Raw genomic sequence first — 19,430 nt, 5'->3', positions numbered from 1 at the left:
CTGGGCCAGGCTGAAGACCAGAGCCAGGAACTTCGTCCGAGTTAACCTGCTGCTTAACCTGCTGCTCCACAATTTCCTGACCCTTAAATTGACTTCTAACACTGTTCATTTAGGATACATTTCACAGTGCATTATTGATTAATGAGGGACTTAAGGAAGTGGCATGCCATTCAGTGAAAAGACTGAAAAATTTGTGATTCCCTCATGGTCATTCCCAGCCCAAAGTTTCCCCAGCCAGCGATTTTGTTCTGCCTTCCCTTGTAGTGTGATCCCATTTCCATCCCCTTTGTGGTAACATTTCAGAAATGGATGGAGAGGGTCGCGGGGTGCAAGGGGTGTGGGGTGCCTACTGACCTCCCTGTCCTCATCCTGTCTGACAGCCAGGTGCTGCTTCCAGACCTGGGACAATGGACGAGGGCATGGACGTGGCCAGTGAGGGGAATTCCTTGATCAAAGCAGTGCACCAGTGCCGGCTGCGCCTCACCAGGCTTCTGCTGGAGGGCGGCGCCTACATTAACGAGAGCAACGAGCGGGGTGAGACACCCCTCATGGTGGCCTGCAAGAGCCGACGCGTGGACCCTCAGGGTGTGAGCAGGGCCAGGATGGTCAAGTACCTGCTGGAGAATCACGCGGACCCCGACATCCAGGACAAGTCTGGGAGGACGGCCCTCATGCACGCCTGCTTGGGAAGGGCTGGGCCCCAGGTGGTCTCCTTGCTGCTGGAGGGTGGAGCTGACCTCAGCCTGCAGGACCACTCGGGCTCCTCTGCCCTTGTGTACGCCATCAACGCGGACGACAGAGAGACCCTGCAGGTCCTCCTCAGCGCCTGCAAGGCCAAGGGCAAAGAAGTCATCATTATCACCACGGCCAAGTCGCCCTGTGGGAGGCTCACTACCAAGCAGTACCTCAACACGCCTCCTGCAGGTGCGGAGCCCGCCCCTGCCACCTGCGCCACGCCTTCAGACATAGACCTCAGCACCGCCAGCTCCCCGCTGCCACACCCTGGTGACGTGGAGCTGGTACCGCGACCTGGTCTCAAGGACCCGGTGGAGCCCAGTGCCGGCAGCGAGGACAAAGACAACGACGACGAGGAGGAAGCTTGGGATCCCGGATCCCCCGGGGGGAGGCCGGTCCTGACCTCATCCGCGCCCAAGCTGGCCCAGGCCAGGTCCTGGAGCAAAAGCCACCCGTCACTGATGCGTCAGCACAGGGTGGCTTCCCTGCAGGAGGAGCTACCGGACATCACCCCAGAGGAAGAACTGTGCCATCGGGCCGGTGGGCTGGCGCTTGGCAGGCGGTTCATCACCAGGCACCAGAGTATCGATGTCAAAGACACTGCCCAGCTGCTGAGAGCCTGGGAGCAGGCCAGCTCCAGGAAGACGTCCTACGAGGAGCCGCACCGCCCGTCTCTGGCTGCGGAGGGTCACCCGCCCGGCACTGAAGCTCTCTGGGACCAGGACCCAGACCCCGGCCAGCCAGGCTTCACTTCCACTCTAAGGAGCATTGTGCAGAAAAGAAACTCCGGAGCCAACCACTACAGCTCTGATTCTCAGCTCTCGACTGCCCCCAACCCTCCTCCGGCCTTGGAAGACGGTGGCGGGGGCAAGGCGGTGCCGGGCAAGAAGAAGATCCTCTCCCCGTCCCCTTCTCTGCTGTCCGAGAGCACCCCGCCAGGGCCCCTGGGCAGGAGACACCACCCAGGATTGGAGAGGCGGGGTTCGGGGGCGGTCCTGTTGGAGCAAGGTGGTCCCCAGCCCAGACCTGGGTTCCTGCCGCCCCTGCCCGTGACCCCTCACCCTCCCTTTTCAGAGGTCAGTGTCAGCAGCAAGATGTGTGGCCTCCTCTCTTGCGGTCAGAAAGTGCTTGTGCCAACTGCTCCTGGCTTCCCCAAGGAATTCAGGAGCAAAAAGATGTTGCTAAGGAGACAGTCACTGCAGACAGAGCAGATTAAGCAATTAGTAAATTTTTAAGGGATGCTACAGCACACCCTTACGGTGTCTCTATCAGAAAAACTCTATCTAGGACTAGAGGAGAAGTCTCAGTCGGCTGCCCTTGTGGGGTTCCTAGTTGCTCAGCTTACATGGCTAGGTGGTCCAAACTTGAGTGTCTTGTAGCAGGCAGGCATTGTGAACACACACTAGGTCCAGCATTCACTAAGGGGATTCTCTGAGTCACAGCTGTTCCTTCAAAACCCCGATCCCCAAGTTCGTGGCCCAAGTGTTATTTAAACAAAGACAGAGGGCCACACATGTTGCCAATACTTTTTTTTCTTTAAATTTCAGCTCAGATACATATTTTACTAGGAAACAGTGTTTTCAAGTCAACAATTTTTTTTTCTTAGCTTCCTGCCGATAATTAAGATTGCAATTTTTCATGTTGCCAAAAGCATGAAAGAAAAACATGAAAGACCATGAGGTGTTCCAGGCTCAGTCAATCTGAAGTGCCAGGAGAGCCTGATTGTGGGCAGTGTGTGAGGAGTGAATTCAGAGGCCAACCAGTGCTGTCAGCATGGGCAACAGGTGCCCAGGGTACCAGCTGGGTAGTGGCTTCCCAGGATACTGGGACTCCACAACACCCAGCTGTGGCTCATGTCCTGCCTTTGGCTTTTGATTTGGTTTTAAACCAACTTACCTATGCTATCATCTTTTGTGATTATTCTTTCTCCCTTTTTCTTTCTTGCTATTAGTTGTAGAAGCCTTTCCATAGGTTTCCAGTAACAGGATCATACAAAAGGCATTTCTCATTACTTAAATTATTCTTGCCTTTCAACAAGAAACAAACGCACCAAAAGGAAAAAAAAAAGTTCAGGATTTACCACAAATAGAAATTATATGCTTGCTTCATTTTAAAAGAATAAAATGCTTAATGTTAGTTGAGGTTAGTTAAATTTAAGGAAGCCAGTAGGAGCTTAATCACAAATCGCATTAAGTCTTTGGTCAATATTAGACTATGTCTTTTAATTTCTGGTCTGTAGTTACTAGACATTTATGTAGTAGGGACATGGAAGGACCATGTCCTTAGTGTGACATCGCAGCCATCTAGGGTCTTAGGACCTGTGTGTGACTTCTAACGAAATAAATGAACAACACGCTACTGTTAGGAAATCCTGTAAAACAGCAGTGTTAGCTACATGACTTCCAAGTACAATGTGGACACAAAGAATTTCTGTTTCAATCTAGCAGTTCCACAGTAGAGAATAAACCCAGCTAATCAAAACCCACGTGTATGCATTTGGTGACCGTGATTTGTCAATCAATTTCTTTGCTTTCTGTGAGTTAGAGGAGTCCAAGCAATGGGCCTGAACCTTTTCTTGGCGACTTGATGTCATTAATTGTGGTGTGCACAGCAACTATTTCATCATGTGCGGCTATTATTTAAGAAGCGAATGAAGGTTATTTGATGTTTTCAAGAACACTAATGTTAACTACAGTAGAGATATTTTTGGAATTCAGACTTGTAGAAGTGTATCTGATGCTTACAGGGAATGAAGCAAGTTTTCTAGGCGCATATGTAAATAGGTAAGTTCATACAGATCAATAAAGCTTTAGATGACCATCGAGATCATTGGTGGGTCTTTCTCTTTCAGCATCATTTCAAGGGAGATTTTGCCACACAATGTTTCTGCTCTTCTCACTGGAGATGGATAGTCTTTAAAGAAGCTTTCTTTCGGTTATGAGGTGGAGGCAAGAGACCACCAGGACTCTAGAACCCAGGCTCATGTAGCCAAGGAGCAGGAGTTCCCCAGCTTCCTCCCAGCCTGGGTCATCAGCTCTGTCTGCCTTCATCCGTTCACTTCACCTGAACTTCCTATGCAAAGAGTTGCTTTTTAGATTATTTATTGAAAGGTAGATTTATTGAGCAAGGAGAGACAGAGAGGTCTTCCATGTGTTGGTCCACTCCCCAGCTGTGATGGCCAGGATCAGGTCAGTCCAAAGCCAGGAGCTTCCTCCAGGTCTCCCATGTGGGTGCAGGGTCCACCCGCATTGGGCCATCCTCTGCTGCTTTCTCAGGCACATTAGCTGGGATCTGGATCAGAAATGGAGCAGTCAGGACACGACTCAATGCCCATACAGGATGCTGGCATCAGCAGGATGACGCTTAGCCTATGACCTCACGGTGTCAGCCCCACTTTAGGAATCTTGTGAGCACAAGGACAGTAGGATGGTAGTCCTCAACTTTAACACTACAATTTTCCTTGATTTCATTCATGAGCTTATAGTTACAAATTGAATGTAGGTTCCCATCAGATAGGCTCATATCGTAAATAATATAAAAGGGCATTTTTAATATATTCATTAGGTTTTTTTTTTAATTACAGGAACTGCTGCCACAAGACTCAAGGTTCAACAATAAGCAAATAAGCGAACTATTCTGAATTATTTCTAATAATTTCCTTCCAGATGAACGAGTAGGTATCTGGATAGTTAGCATTTCCATCATTTTTTAAAAATTGATTTTATTTTTTTCTACTGGAAAGGCAGATATACAGAGAAAAGGAGAGACAGAGAGGAAGATCTCCCGTCCACTGGTTCACTCTTCAATTGGCTGCAACAGCCAGAACTCAGCCGATCTGAAGCCAGGGGCTTCTTCTGGGTCTTCCATGAGGGTGCAGGGTTCCAAGGCTTTGAGCCGTCCTCTGCTGCTTTCCCAGGCCACAAGCAGGGAGCTGGATGGGAAGTGCAGCAACTAGGTTACAAACTGGCTCACATACAGGATGCTGCTGGATGTAAGGCGAGAATTTAGCCACTTGTCTATCGCTCTGGGCCCACATTTCCATGACTCTTATGGAGCTGTTAAGTATTCTACTTTCAAAAAAGATGTATTTATTTTTATTGCAAAGTCAGATATACAGAGGAGGAGAGACAGAGAGGAAGATCTTCCACACGATGATCTGCCCAAGTGACTGCAATGGACAGGGCTACGCCGATCCGAAGCCAGGAGCCAGTTCTTCCGGGTCTCCCATGCAGGTGCAGGGTCCCAAAGCTTTGGGCCATCTCAACTGCTTTCCCAGGCCACAAGCAGGGAGCTGAGCTGGATGGGAAGCAGGGCTGCTGGGATTAGAACCAGTGCCCATATGGGATTTGGCGCTTTTAAGGTGAGGACTTGAGCCTCTAGGCCACCACACCAGGCCCTATTCTATTTTTTCAAAAGCTTTGAAGGTTTGAACAACTGGATTTCTTATCCAAATTTCTCCTAATGCTAGGATGTTCTGCCAATCAAGGGAAACAGCCTTTGCATGCTATGGGATCTCCATGACAACACATCAGAGATCCTAGAGGGAACAAATAGCTGGCACCTGACTATCCACTAATCTCGTATGCATGAACATCTTTCCCCCAAAGTTCCCCTTGCACATAACAGCACCTGGCTTCACCCGGAGTGATGCTGCAACCACACACTGTACGATCTTTCCACATTTATATAGTAAGAGTGGATGTTTGTCTCCTTGATGAATGAAGGTGATTTCATGTATGAAGGCCTTTAAAAACATCATTGAAGGTTAGTAATTACTACACAGTAAAATGCACAGTGTACAACTCGGTATGTACATTCACATGCCTGTCAAAACAACCATCCTAGGACCACATCCAGAGCACTCGATGGCCCCCCAAAGGCCCCACTGGACCCCGTGGGGGACCGCCAGGCTGACATCTGGTCCCTGAGTCCATATGCTGAGTCACACAGGCTGTGCTCCTTTTGTGCCTGCTCTCTGTTGCACATACTTTTCGTGTTCACCTGCGTTCTTGGAGAAGTGGCTCAGGCCTTCTCGGGGTTGGACTGTAAGGTGACTGTAGGACATTGCCCCTGGGGTGAGTGTCCTTGCGCAAGTCACTGGGTTGGCGCTGGGAGCTCTTTTCACTTGTGCAGGTGCTCACACGTAGAAAGGCTGGGTTTTGGAGATTCATTCGAGACTGCCAAGCTGCTTTTCTTTCCCCAGAAGGGATGGCCAGGCTCTACACCATTCGCCTTCCTGGCAGGTGTATGTGGGCGTCCACTGTGGTTAAAACTTGCCTTTCCCGGGTAATGTCCCTTCTTTTGCTGTTTTTATTTTATTATTACTGAAGTATGGTTCTTCATGTATTCTGAATATGCACTCTTCAGCAGATATTTCAGTAGTACCTTTTATGGATCTTAAATTTTGATAAAGTCCTTTTATCACTTTTTATAATTTGAAAGGCAGAGTGACAGAGAAAGACAGATCTGCCATCTACTGGTTAGCTTCCCACATGCCCAGGGCAGAGCTAGGCAGGGTCGGAGCCAGGAGCCAGGAGCTCCGTCCAGCCCTCATGGCTGGCAGCAAGCCACTAGCCACCACCTGCTGCTACCGAGGAACATCAGCAGGAGCCTGGGAGGGAGCCTGGGAGCAGCTGGACTGGAACCAGGCACTCCTGCCAGCAGACGGCTTATCCTGCCACAGCACAACTCCCAGCCCACCAATTCTTTTTCACTATTAAGGCTCCCTGGCTTGTAAGATTCTCTGCCTACTGGAAAGTCATAAAGATACTCCCCTTAATTTTTCCCAAATGTTTCATTGTATTAGTGTTCACAGGTAAGCCTACAATCCATCTCAAATCGTGGGTGCATGATATGGGGAAGGAATCAAGGTTACTGTTTTCATGTGGACATTCATAATTTTACTATGCGACAAAATACATTCCATGGCTCATTTGTGTGTTTTCTGGTACTAAGAACAGTTAAAGTATATATTTAAATCTGAGTCTAAGTGGCATTCAGCTTATGAGTTTCTTAACATGAAAGAACTTCACCACAATATTACTATTTTTAAAAACATTACTTAGGGTAACATAATCAAGTAGCAAAAATAATATGAACAGAGAGATTTCACTTCAGATTTCATCAGAACATAGTTCATATTAAAAAAAAAACCTCAAGCCTTAAAACCCCTCAAAGCTCTTAGGAAGCATGAAAACTGGAAAATTTAAAAATTAGGTTTTGTTTTAGTAAAAATTAAGACTTACTCTGCAGTTGTTTGAACTTTACAACGAAGCTGCACCTGTTGGCCATGGCAAGCATCCACAGAGAATTCTGCATTGTGTCTAACAGCAGCACACAGTGTGAAGAGGAAACACTGTAACTGCCGAGTGCAGCATCCATGCCGGGCTTCTGGTGCCGTCTCTATAATGGGCACAACCACAACATCAGCTGGTCAGAAAGGGAGCTGCCTTACGCGGCTCAGCAGTCACTGTGCTGTGGGCACCACCCTGCCTTACGCGCCTGGGCACACACCAGGTCTCCTCTACATGAATCTCATGCCTCGTGTCCCTGCAAGAGAATTTTCATTTTTTTTCACCAATTTACTGCTGAGCAAGCCAAGACGCAATGCCATTAAAAATTTCCCAACTCCATGACTCGTGTGTGTGTGTGTGTGTGTGTGTAGCGCAACACAAATGAGTCTCCCATACAGGTAGCAGGGGTCCAAGCACTTGGACATACTTTGTTACTTTTCCCAGACCCAACAGGAAGTTGCATCAGAAGTGGATCAGCTGAAAAAAAATTTTTTTTAAAAAAGATTTATTTATTTTATTCAAAGTCAGGTATGCATAGAGGAGGAGAGACAGAGAGGAAGATCCTCCGTCCGATGATTCACTCCCCAAGTGAGCGCAACGGCTGGTGCTGCGCCAATCCAAAGCCAGGAGCCAGGAACCTCTTTCCAGGCCTCCCACGTGGGTGCAGGGTCCCAAGACTTTGTGTTGTCCTTGACTGCTTTCCCAGACCACAGGCAGGGAGCTGGATGGGAAGTGGAGCTGCCGGGATTAGGACCGGTAACCATATAGGATCCCGGCACATTCAAGGTGAGGACCTTAACCATTACGCTATCGCACCGGGCTCGGATCAGCTGAAAATTGAACTGCTATCTATATAGGATGCTGGCCTTGCAGGCAGCAAATTCACTTGCTATGCTACAACGTTAGATATACACTCGAGAAAAAATGTTATTTTAGTCACTGGTTTAATCCTCAGATGCCAGCACCATCCTGGGGCTGCGGTGAAATTGCAGAGCAGGGAACTCCACCCAGGTCACCTACAAGCAGACCAGGGGCCCAGATCCTCGGACCAACACCAGCTGCCCTCCAGTACATTTGCAGGAAGCTGGATCAGATGTGGAGGTCGGACTCCATCACAAGCACTCAATACGGGATACAGGAAATTACCCCACTATGCTACAACACCCATAAACAAAGCAGCAACATAGCACTCCAAATGCCCTGCCTGGGACTCTGGCAAATACAGGATTCTTCAGGCTTCCCTTGCACCTCGCCCATCTCGCTGAGACACAGCGCATGTGTGACAACCAGTGAACACCATCAGCTGGTTAGAATGAAGGGTGGGCGCATGCTCTGGAGACCCCAGAAGAGGAACCTGGGGAAGGAAGAGCTATGTGGTAGCCACAAGGCTTTTAGAACGGGACCACGTGAAGGGGCTTGAGAGAAGGAACCTAAGCCCTAGAGGGTCCTGCCATGGCATAAAGGACAGCACAAGACTCGAATCACCTTTACAAGCACTGTGAAGACTCAACCATGAGGTGGCCACTCGTCAGACTGGAGGACCACAAGAACTCGGACGGGGATGGCACAGAGAAACGTGCCTGCTGACACTGGACCCCCAAGTGAAAATTCTGCAGTCCAGGTGTCTTGCCTGCCGGAGGTAAGGTGTGAATAGCAACACAGAGGATGAAAAAGAGGCTTGGCTGCTGGCATGCCTTCTAACAATCCAGGGATTCTAGAAACACCTGATCCAATTCACACTTCAGGAACTGTGGCTTTCCTTGCTATGAGAAAGCTGCTCACACTGTGAAAGTTAAAATTACTGTTTAATGCATTCTTACTTTTTTGAAATAGGCAGCTTTCCAGGAAGTAAGGGAATAGGGTGCCACATGTCTTAGCATCTTCATGATACACATGTTTATCTTTGATCCCATCAGGGCACTGTGCTTTGTCACAATCACTTGCAGCAGAACGACTTCTCCCCAAGGTCCCAAGCAGCAGGCTCCTGAGCAAGCATCCATTCCAGATGTTTCTGTGCACATACAGTGTCCCGAGGTCGTGCCCCTTATTTCCGTGCAGTGATATGGGGACAGGGGCCAGGCATGGAAAGTGCTTCTCCACTGGATGAAGCACCACAATTTGCATGGACGGAAACAGCAACATCAGAAACCAGAGGGCATCATTCTGGGGAAATCTTCTTAGGAGATTTTAATTCCAATGGCTTGTTTGAATTCACGATCTTGGGGCTCCAAGAGGTCATAGAAAACTTTGCTTTTATCAAAATATTCTCTAATATAAAGCAAATCTTCCAGGACATAGTTATCGTTTTTCCCAGTCCAAATAGTCAGGCTGTACCTGTAATTAAGATGCAACAGAACTGTAAAGTTAAAAATGACAGGTAAGAAACAGACAGGAGCCACTCCAACAAGGCCACGAAGCAAAGGCCCATGGGTGGAAACAATTCATTAGCAGTGCTACCACCAAACCTTCCAATCCCATTCCTCCATGAGCATCAAAGGGCTGAGAGACAAAAAGCAATGACATAACTGCGAATCACAGGCGTGCTAAACAGCCCGAGAGACCCAGACTGACAGCCCTGGCAGCAGGTCCCATGCTAGGGGAAGGAACGGAAGAGGCTGCATTGCATGTTGCTGATGGAGCCTGATTCCCCAGGCCATAAGCACAGCCATGCTGCAGGTCCGTCCCGGAGGCCTGCTATAAGGACTCACTGGAGGGGCTGTGAGGAGACGTCATGCCATGTGCGTCCTGTTCATGGACACAGACAGGGGTCCCCCTGTCTCTGCTGCAGTTTTCTGTACAAAACACGAGAAACCCAAGAGATGCCACTGGGAATGGCAAACTGCATGAGTTTAGGTCCACTTCAAAAGACTGGAAAAAAAAAAGGGTAGGCAAATATTAAATATTTATGCCTGAGAGAATGTGCTCAGAAGGTGAGGGCTCTGCACACGGTCCCTGAAATTTCTTCTGGGGACACTGTCACCGTGGCATTAGGTCTGGGGAGGCTTTCACAGTTGTGCCCACAGACCTGTTGGAATCGAGGGGGACAGCTGGACTCAGGATGACAAGACGATCTCACAGTCAGGGATAGTTTTGCCCCTTCGGGTGGGAACATCACCCCACCAGACAGCATAGGGAAGAAGTGTGGGTTCTATTCCATAGAGCTATCACAGGACAAACCAACAAGAATTCTATACTACAGCTGACAACTCAGAGAAAGAAAAATGAAAATCAGCTTTGGAAGAGGCACCTTTTGTTAAAATTTTTAGGACTAGCCTGTTTTTTTTTTTTTAAAAAAAGAGCCAAAACAGGTGAGCATCAGTAACTTTCACATTTTCATATTTTATAGGTGGGTTCAATTTATTTTTATCACATAATAATCTTATTAAATAATAGGATGTTGACATAGAGCAAGTTCCTGAAATGATGATGGAATTCAAAGATGAGCTGTTTCATGTACTGGTCATTTCCTGGGAGTGTAGGTCTTACTGGGCACCCACTGTGAATAAAAGCTCCACTGGACAGCAGAGATGGAAGGTCTGATGGCCTTGAGTGACAGCCGGGCAGGGAGAGCAGTCACAGCGCCATTTTGCTTCTGTTCCCCCACGCACGGTGCCTACACACGCCTCCTCACACTGTGACTACACGCTCACTCGTCCACGGTCTGCTGTTCACCAGCACGTACCTGTCGGACTTCCCCAGCAGCCAGCGGAGCTCAGAGCAGGACTGCCTGACAAGGGCCGCACGCACTGGGAAGGTGACGGGCTGCTGGAGCTCCCGGCAGACACGCTCCATCGCCTCCACCATTGCCCAGCTGTACCCTGAAAAGGAAACCAAGGAACAGAGCTCTCCTCACTACGACCCTCAGAGGCAGTCACGGAAGAAACTGAACCATCAAATCCACAGGTGACATATAAAAACTTCCACTGAATGCAGAACACCTTAAGACACTTAACCAATAAAATATTTTGAATGGAAAATGTAGAGGAAAAAAACCACAGCCTAAGTGACCTGAAGCAAAATACCCGAAACCTCTGATGTTTAGACTTTACTAATCTCTCCAGTGCAAAGTAAGTAAGGTTGGGGTGACTTTTACAGACTTTGTGGGTTGAGGCCCCTCCCACAGGTTTGCTTGTGTTGGCAATAATCTTGTTCGTCTGTTTGTTTTTAAGTATTTAGTGATTTTTATTGGAAAAGCAGATAAGAAGATCTTCCATCCAGTGCTTCACTCCCCAATTGGCTAACACGGCCTGAACTGAGCTGATCCAAAGCCAGGATCCAGTAACTTCTTCCGGTCCCCCATGTGGGTGCAGGGTCCCAAGACTTCATCTGAAGTGAATCCCTTAGTTGAGCAGCTAAATTCTTAATGAATGTCCTTTAAAATTTGGAAAATCATAGTTTTCATTAGAGAAGACTACTGTTAACAGAAGCTGTCCTTACATAACTCGAAATGCTCTGTTTAAAACACCTGTCGTGTAAGAAGAGAGAAGGAAGCGCAAGACGGAGTGCAGGGACGGACCCACAACCTGGGCACCCCCATGCAGCCACGCCCTACCAGCCCAGGCAGAGGCCCAAGCAGCCATGGGGTGGGGGCCAGGTTCAGTGAGGTGGCACCAGACAGTTTCCAGTTTGGAGCCTGTCAGGGTGATGGCAGTCTCAACCACTCCACTTCCAATCCCGCTCCAGCTAATGGCCTGGGAACAGCAGCACAACACGGCCCTAAGGCGTGGGTCCCTGTCACCCACGTGGGAGACCAGGATGAAGCTGCTGAGTGCATTCCACCTTAGCTGCTCTGGCCATTTGGGAGCAAGCCAGCAGAAGGAAGATCTCTCTTCTTCTCTCTCCCTATAACTGTTTTTCAAATAAATACATGTTTAAAAACAAGTAAGTTTCTAGTTTATCTTCTTCAAACATTTTAAATTATCTGCTTTGTTAATGACATGAGTAAAATGATTAGAAAGCCAAAGTAGTATAAAGAATACTACTTCCTCCATTTTGAGCGGCACACCTAGAGCGGACTGCTCCGAGCACCGACTCTCGCACCTCCCACAGCAGTGACTGGACACAGCACCCGAGTGGCTCCTGGCTCCCACCCCTGCTCATGTGCCCCTGGAAGGCGGGCAGCTGTTGATAAGAGGCGGATGGGAGCTCTTAGCTGCACTCAAGGACATGTAGGGAGACAGCCAGGCTCTCTGCCTCTCAAATTTAAAAACAAAACGAACCAAAAGCACTTTCAATGTAAAAACAGGAAAAGTAAATGTGTAAATATGTGTGCCCAGGACACAGTACAGAAGAGGCCAGCGTCTCCACAGGCTCCAATACCCTACACAAGTCCTTCAGCATGGGCAGGGGCACGAGCAGCACTCTTCAGCCACTCTCACTTCCAGCTCACATCACTTGACCAGCCTTTATGACCACATCTGCACCCCTCATCTGACAGAAGGAGCCTGTCCCACATACCCTGTGCGCCAGGGGGCTCACTAGCTGAGGGTGAGTGAGGCTTGGATTCTGTGTTAAGGAGGCCATGTGTAACAGGGGAATACCATTTGGAACCATCACCTTCGTTGGGCTTCTCAGCGTGCCATCCGGTGGCCCAGCCCAGGGAGAGGGTCACATCTGGGAAGAAGGACGTCACGGCGTCTATGAATGGCCCTGCCTCCACTGCTGGATGTGCTCCATTGGGCCCTGGGAGCACGTCGGCATTGATCCACACAGGCCGCTGCAGCTGCTCCTCCATCTCCTTCAGGAGCACCATGGATGGTGCCACGGCTGCCAGGCTGAAACACATCCAACGTACAACACAACTGTGCAACACAGTGCCTGAGCCCAGTGTCGGGGTGTGGCTCTCGGCCGTGACAGTGCAGCTGGTGTTCTGCCCGTCTGAGCGACTTCACCGCCCGGGAACCAAGGTGAGGTCTGAGATTGCCTTCACATGAACAAACACTCACATCTCAGGGAATGCCTGAATGACAGCACAGGAAACACACATACTGCTGCGGCCAGTCCACGTTGATCAGTCACTCAACACCCTGAAGGCACAGACTCTCCCTCTAGCATTCTTGTTTAGTACCCACACACACCCTTCTGAAACTGCCTGCGAAGTTCACAATTACAATAGTCCCCTAAATCTTTTCACATTCCTTCTGTCTCCCTTACCTACAGGTACCTTTTCCAAATGCTAGAGACAAGCCTGTCTCAACTAACGTGCATCGCTAGCAGCCAACCGCCTGCACTGACCACGTCAGCTCTAGCTGACACCTCAGACTTGGGAAGAACAGCAGGGGACACCTGGAGCTCACACACTCGTTTCTGGTACCCAACTCTGGTTGTCCAGAGAGGAAAGGCAAGAGTTGGAGTCAGAGGAGCAGGCTGCTTGGAGTTTGACAGGAAGGACGTGGCGGCAGGTCGGGGTGAGAGCTCTGTTGTCAGAGCTCAGCCCCCATTCTCTGGTGCATCATTGAAACAAAGTTCACCCGCTGAGCACCAAAATGCTTTCTGATTGTAAGCTATAATTTGCAAATCCTGGTCAACCCAAACCCTAGTACCTCTGGATTCTGCAAATTCACTAAACAATGGGGCTTACTGGCTTACTGAGCCCTTCAACAAATGGTTATAGTCATCTTAGTAATTGTACAAGATTTCTAAATCCTTACCTATTTCCTTTTTAAATTTTATTAATTATTTATTTGAAAAACTTACAGAGAAAGAGAGAAAAAATTTCCATCTGCTGGTTCACTCCCTAAACGCCCTCATGGGAAGAGCTGGGCCAGGTCACAGCCAGAAGCCAGGAGCTTCTTCTCAGGTCTCCTGTGTGAGTGCAGGGGCCCAAGCATTCGGGCCGGCCTCTGCTAGGGGGAGCACATTTAGCTTGGCAGTTCCGATGCTCACACGCCATCCTGGGGTTCGAGTCCTGGCTCAGGCTCCTGATCCTCACTTCCTGCTCATGCAGGACCCTGGGAGGCAGGAGTGCTGACTTCATCACCAGGCTCGACTCATCTCCCACCTTCCAGAGCTAGCCCAGCCCTGGTCACCACGGACAATCAGCACATGGGAAACTTCTCTCTCTGTCTTTATGTCTTTCTCTCAGAAATAATGTTTAAGACATTTTTATTAAGTAGATCACCCAGGCCTGGTGCAGTAGCCTAGTGGCTAAAGTCCTCGCCTTGAACGAGCCTGAATCCCAGTTCTAATCCCGGCCACCCCACTTCCCATCTAGCTCCCTCTTTGTGGCCTGGGAAAGCAGTCAAGGATGGCCCAAAGCCTGGGGACCCTGCACCCCTGCTGGAGACCTGGAAGAAGCTCCTGGCTCCTGGCTTTGGATCAGCACAGCACTGGACATTGTAGTCACTTTGGGAGTGAATCATCGGAAGGAAGAACTTCCTCTCTGTCTCTCCTCCTCTCTGTATATCTGACTTACAATAAAAAAATCAATCTTTAAAAAAACAAAAAAGTAGGTCACCCAGAGATGAGGCAGGCTTATTCCCTGTCAGCAGACAGCTTTCTGGGATTGCTATACTCATTTATCAAACCTGCAAAAGATTTGATATTAACTTTGCTCTTCATTATCAACACCTTTAAAATAGTATTATTTTTAACTCTGGTTATTGAAGAATTGCAAGTAACTTCTTTTACAACAATGTACACTGAATCAGATGTGCATCAACTACCTCACAAAATACTCCCAACTCCAAGGCCACATTTTAACAAAAGGAACAAACTAAATTTATTATTATGTTCAATTACAATGGTGATTTTTAATAAATTCTTTTAAGAATTAACTTAGGGGTGAGCATTGTGGTACAATGAGTAAGGCTGCCACCTGCGACACAGCATCTCATTCGGGAGCCACTTGCTCCCTCTGACCCAGCTCCCTGATGATAGCCTGGGAAAAGCATCACAAGATGTCCCAAGTTCATGGCGCACGTGGGAAAAGCTCTTAGCGTCAGCCTGGCCAAGTCCTGGCGAATGGGGCCATCTGAGGAATGAATCAGCAGCTGAAATATCTCTGTATCTCTCCCTCTCCTTCTGTAATTCTGACTTTCAAAAACTAATAAATATTTCTTTTAAAAAATTAAGTTTCACCTCAAGGTGCCCCCAAAAAATAACAGCAAAAGATGCAGTGGGGCCTGGCTCTGTTCCTGACGCATACCACAGTCTGCAACTCCATTTTCGTTTGGACATACTGCAAAGCGAGGCTGTCAGGCGTGGCCAGAGGCACCACCCACTCTCCCCAGCTTGTTCTGTAAGAACCAGAAAATGCATAGGTACCTCTTGAAATCCAGCTTGATGCCTTTACTGCTCCTCACCACCTCCGTGAGCCACTGCTGGAGGGAAATGTCACTGCTGGTCTCGGGAGGATGGGCCATGACCGGCTGCCCACGGCTTGGCCCCTCGCTGGCCAGCAGGACATCGGCCTCAAGCATGAGAGCAGCACCTGTGCACAGGGAGGAATTTCAGCAAGTGCCCGAGGGCAAGGACTGCAGGCGTGCTCTTGCCCACCTGCTTCTGAGGAAGAAGACAGCGCATGCCAACCACCACGGCCAGGCCCTCAGCCAGGGCCTTCTACCTGTCCTCAATTTCCCCAGGGGAGCAAATGGGTATACCCAGAAGCCAAGGACCTCTCCTGAGCTAAACGGTGTTACGTTACTGGCAAAGGTGCAGTTACGGGGTGATGGGGAGGCTCAATAAGCACCTGTTGACACTTCCTGGGAATAAAAATGGCATTTTTATCTTCTCATGCCTCTAGTTAGAAATGATGTGCATTTATTGCTCCTGTTTGAATATTCATGGGAAATCCTTTCCTTGTGTCCTAAGCTCAGTGGTTTTTAAGGACTTCAGATGACAAGGCAGGAAAGCACCCAGGAGGAGCCCAAGGCCCCATCCTCCACCTGCTGCAACATTCAGCCACTGGGTCCCAAAGTCGCCCAGCCTTCTGCTCAGGGTGGTGGCTTGTCACGGGGACAGCACTGGGCCCCGATGTTCTTGGGGCTCACTACACACACTCAGAAGCCCCTCTTGTTCTCCAGCACTCCTGCCCCATACCAGCATCCCTACAGTGAGCTGACACCAGACTCTGCCTTAGGCAGCAGGGACTCACTGTCAGGACACTGGTCATTGCAGTGGCACAGAGCAGCCAGTCACAGCTTTTCCACAGCCACAGACCAGGGCGTAATGGGGTAGGGTGCCAAGGAGGGACTGTGGGAGTCACGTGGGCTGGGCCACTCCTGCCACAGCCCCAACCCGTCCTCAGGCCCTGCACTGGAGACACACTGCCCTCATACCCACCTGGACAGGAAGGACACTGCGGACCCCTCAGGGACGTGAGGCCTTGCTTGGCAGCTCAGGTATAAATCCTGCCCCAGGTCATCCACTGTAAACATCCACCACTCAACGGATATTTGCTATGCTACCAAACATAAGGCACAAACACATGCAAAACGGGCAACCTTAATTCTAAAATATCTTATTCAAATCATCGGAACACTTAAGATGATTTAATTATATGTTAGGGTTTTAGATGAGGCATAAAAGGGCAAACTGCACTGAGAAAATAAGAAATTCCTTTCATTAATACAACTTTTACTTTATAAAAGCACTTTAATGTCTGTGCCAGCTCGAGATTTATCCTTGGACTTCCTGTCTTGTACCTAACCATCCAAAAGGGGCTGCCTCGAGCCCCTTACCGAGTGCAGTGCCAGGGGCCGCCCTGACTTACTGCCCAGCGCCTCCTCCAGCTGTGCCTTGCTGTTAGCTGCATGATACCACGTGACCTCGGCACCATCTTCTGCTGCAATCTCCTTCCTTCGCAGGAAATACTGCAGGATATTTTCACTCCAAGACCCTAAAATAACAGGTTTGTATGAAAAAAAAAAAAAAACCCTGTTAAAGAAGTGTAAGCATTTTGTTAAAAAAAAAAAAGCCAACTCTGACATTTAGTAACTCAGCCTGCTCATGGGAGACAGTGGGCTGTTTCAGTACCTGAATACAACGTGTAAGCATCAGCTTAGGGTAACTGGCCTACTCATGGCTCCATTTCTCAATCCTCTGGTAAAACATGCAGTGACTCTGAAACACACAGATGCTTGCCAACCACAGCAGCCCGGAGCTATGGAGCCCCGGAAGTTCAACCTCCTCTCCCACTCCTCCTGCACCCTTCAACCACCCTCTTCCCCTTCTTCCCTCAATCCCTGCCCCATACACACTTGCAGGACCCTGGCCGCCACACTCCCACCCTGTGAGATGGACTTTGTCAGTTTATCACGCGCGGTATCTGACAACGTCCTACAGGCTCATCCCTGTTGCGCAGGTGGATGAGTGACACTGGATCGCGGCCACAGCGCACACTGGGGCCATCTTTCATCCATCTGTTGACGGACACCTCGCTCAGCCCTGCGGATGGTGCAAGGACACAGGTCTTTGCCACACGGCCTTCCTTGGCCTTCCTTGCCTTCGCAGAGCTCCCCAGCAGGGGCCTGCCAGGTGTTTCCGCAGCCCTGTCTCTGGTTTCCTAAGGAACATCCACAATGACTTCCACCTGGCTGCGCTTGTGTTCCCACAAACTGCGCAGGGCTCCCCACCAGCACTTGTGAATTGTTTTTAAAGATTTATTCATTTGAAAGGGTTACAGAGCAAGAAGCCAACAGAGAATCTTCCATCTACCATTTCACTCCCCAAACCGGGCACACAGCCTCCTAAGGGTGTGCCCACTTCCTGGGGATGGGGGATGAATCTCAGACTATCAGCTCAATGCCCGGGTGGGCTGTGACTACTAGGTGCCCAGCCCCTCTCTCTGCTCTGCCTCCCTTTAACACCAGCACTTGCGTGTCTCCTGACACAAGCAGCCGCTACTGTCACATTACTGCTAACCAAAATCCACAATTTTTTACACGAGAATCCCCTCTGGAGGTTGCATTCTGTGGGTTTTCACACGTGGATGCCCTATATCCACCATGGCAGCATCCCTCGGACAGGGGTCTGCAGCCCTGAGCCCCCTTCCTACACAAGCCCCGAGGGGTGCAGTGGGGACACTAACTCCCGGACTCTCGAGCCCAAATGGCACATTTCGCTCCTTAATCAGAAAGACCAGGCTGCCTGGTGAGAACTGAAAACGACCCATGAGCTTTCAGAGGACCGAGTGCATCAAGAAAAGGCGGCATGGACACACTCTGGTGTTTGCAACTGTTGTGCCAGATTTTGAAATCCCCCCCAAAATCATCAAGTCTGAAGTCGGTGCTAAGGCATAAAGGTGGTTTATTCAGGTTAGCCTAGGTCTCCCAGCCTCCTCCCCCAGCCCAGCTGCTGCAGGATCCACAGGGAAGGCAAAAAGAGAAGGAAGAGCGAGCGAGCCAGAGCCCCCAGTTCTTATACATTTTAGGATATTAATTATACAGTCATTATTTAGCAGGCTTCTATTGATGGGTTTGAAGCAAGCAACTTTCAAAAAGTACAAATTGATGAGCTATAGGGCGGTGAATCTTATCAAACACCAGGTACCTCCTTCCTGAGGGGTGGTCTGCCTACGTGACCTGCCAGGTGTCCTGCCGGCTGTCACGTAGACTGTCAGGCCTGGAGTTCACACAGCCCCGGCCAAGCCATTAAGGCAGAATCACAAAATGCAGAAAACATCTAGGTTCTTCACAACCAGGTGGACAAAGGTCCTGAGATCCCCCCTCCCAACATGCAGATCCCAGCAGCGCGCCCAGACACACACACACACACACGTGCAGATCCCAGCAGCGCGCCGACAGACACACACACACACACACACACGTGCAGATCCCAGCAGCGCGCCCAGACACACACACACACACGTGCAGATCCCAGCAGCGCGCCCAGACCCCAGAAACATATCACTGTGCCCACTCCAAATTAGACTGTCCACGCCTCGGGCAACCAGACTCCCTGCAGCTTCTCCAAGTGACTACCAACGACGCGCCAAGGCGGACTAGCGGGAGAACTCCTGCCCCAGCCTCGCCTCACGCACCCCACGGCTGGGGATGCGGAAGGACAAGGGAGCGCCCGGCCGGCCCTCAGGGAAGCCCACGGCGGGGTGACCGGGTGGCGGGGAGCCCCTCAAGGAAGTCCACGGCGGGGTGGAGGGGAGCCCGGCCCTCAGGGGAGCCCGCGGCGGGGCGGCGGGGAGCCCCTCAGCTGCTGCGGTCCACTAACCCAGCCCTCGCCGAGGCCGGAGAGGCTTCCTGACGGGCCCACGCACTCACCAGGGCCTCCGGGCGCTGTCATGACGACGGACGCCGGTCGTCTGCGCAGGCGCGCACCGGGCCTGGCGGGCGCGTTCACACGACCTCTCAGCACCGGGTTCCCCACGAGGAAGCTCCAGGAGAGGCCACCCACCTGCGCGTGCGTGCGCAGCGCGGAGCCGGAAGGGGCGGGGCCTGCGGCGGGCTG

General features: G+C 50.1%; 2 protein-coding genes across 2 annotated transcripts; one reads left to right on the top strand and one right to left on the bottom strand.

Moving 5' to 3' along the window:
- The first annotated feature begins 383 nt into the window (after positions 1 to 383).
- ANKRD34B (ankyrin repeat domain 34B) lies at positions 384 to 2,182 on the top strand. Its single transcript, XM_040985883.1, has one exon. The coding sequence runs from the start codon at positions 408 to 410 to the stop codon at positions 1,968 to 1,970; it is 1,563 nt and encodes a 520-aa protein (XP_040841817.1). The 5' UTR covers positions 384 to 407; the 3' UTR covers positions 1,971 to 2,182.
- Positions 2,183 to 8,814: 6,632 nt separating this feature from the next.
- FAM151B (family with sequence similarity 151 member B) lies at positions 8,815 to 19,354 on the bottom strand. The gene is made up of 6 exons (XM_040985978.1): positions 19,244 to 19,354; positions 16,741 to 16,866; positions 15,294 to 15,459; positions 12,585 to 12,802; positions 10,711 to 10,846; positions 8,815 to 9,362 (listed from the first exon to the last, which is right to left on the bottom strand). Exons 1-6 carry the CDS (start codon positions 19,263 to 19,265, stop codon positions 9,206 to 9,208), a joined length of 825 nt encoding a protein of 274 aa, XP_040841912.1. The 5' UTR covers positions 19,266 to 19,354; the 3' UTR covers positions 8,815 to 9,205.
- Between the last annotated feature and the right edge of the window lie 76 nt (positions 19,355 to 19,430).

Source organism: Ochotona curzoniae, unplaced genomic scaffold, assembly GCF_017591425.1.
Source record: "Ochotona curzoniae isolate NIBS_2020 unplaced genomic scaffold, NIBS_Ocur_1.0 contig_4501, whole genome shotgun sequence".
NCBI classification, from domain to species: domain Eukaryota; kingdom Metazoa; phylum Chordata; class Mammalia; order Lagomorpha; family Ochotonidae; genus Ochotona; species Ochotona curzoniae.
The sequence above is the reverse complement of the archived record's forward strand: the minus strand, read 5'-3'. Positions and strand labels throughout refer to the sequence as shown.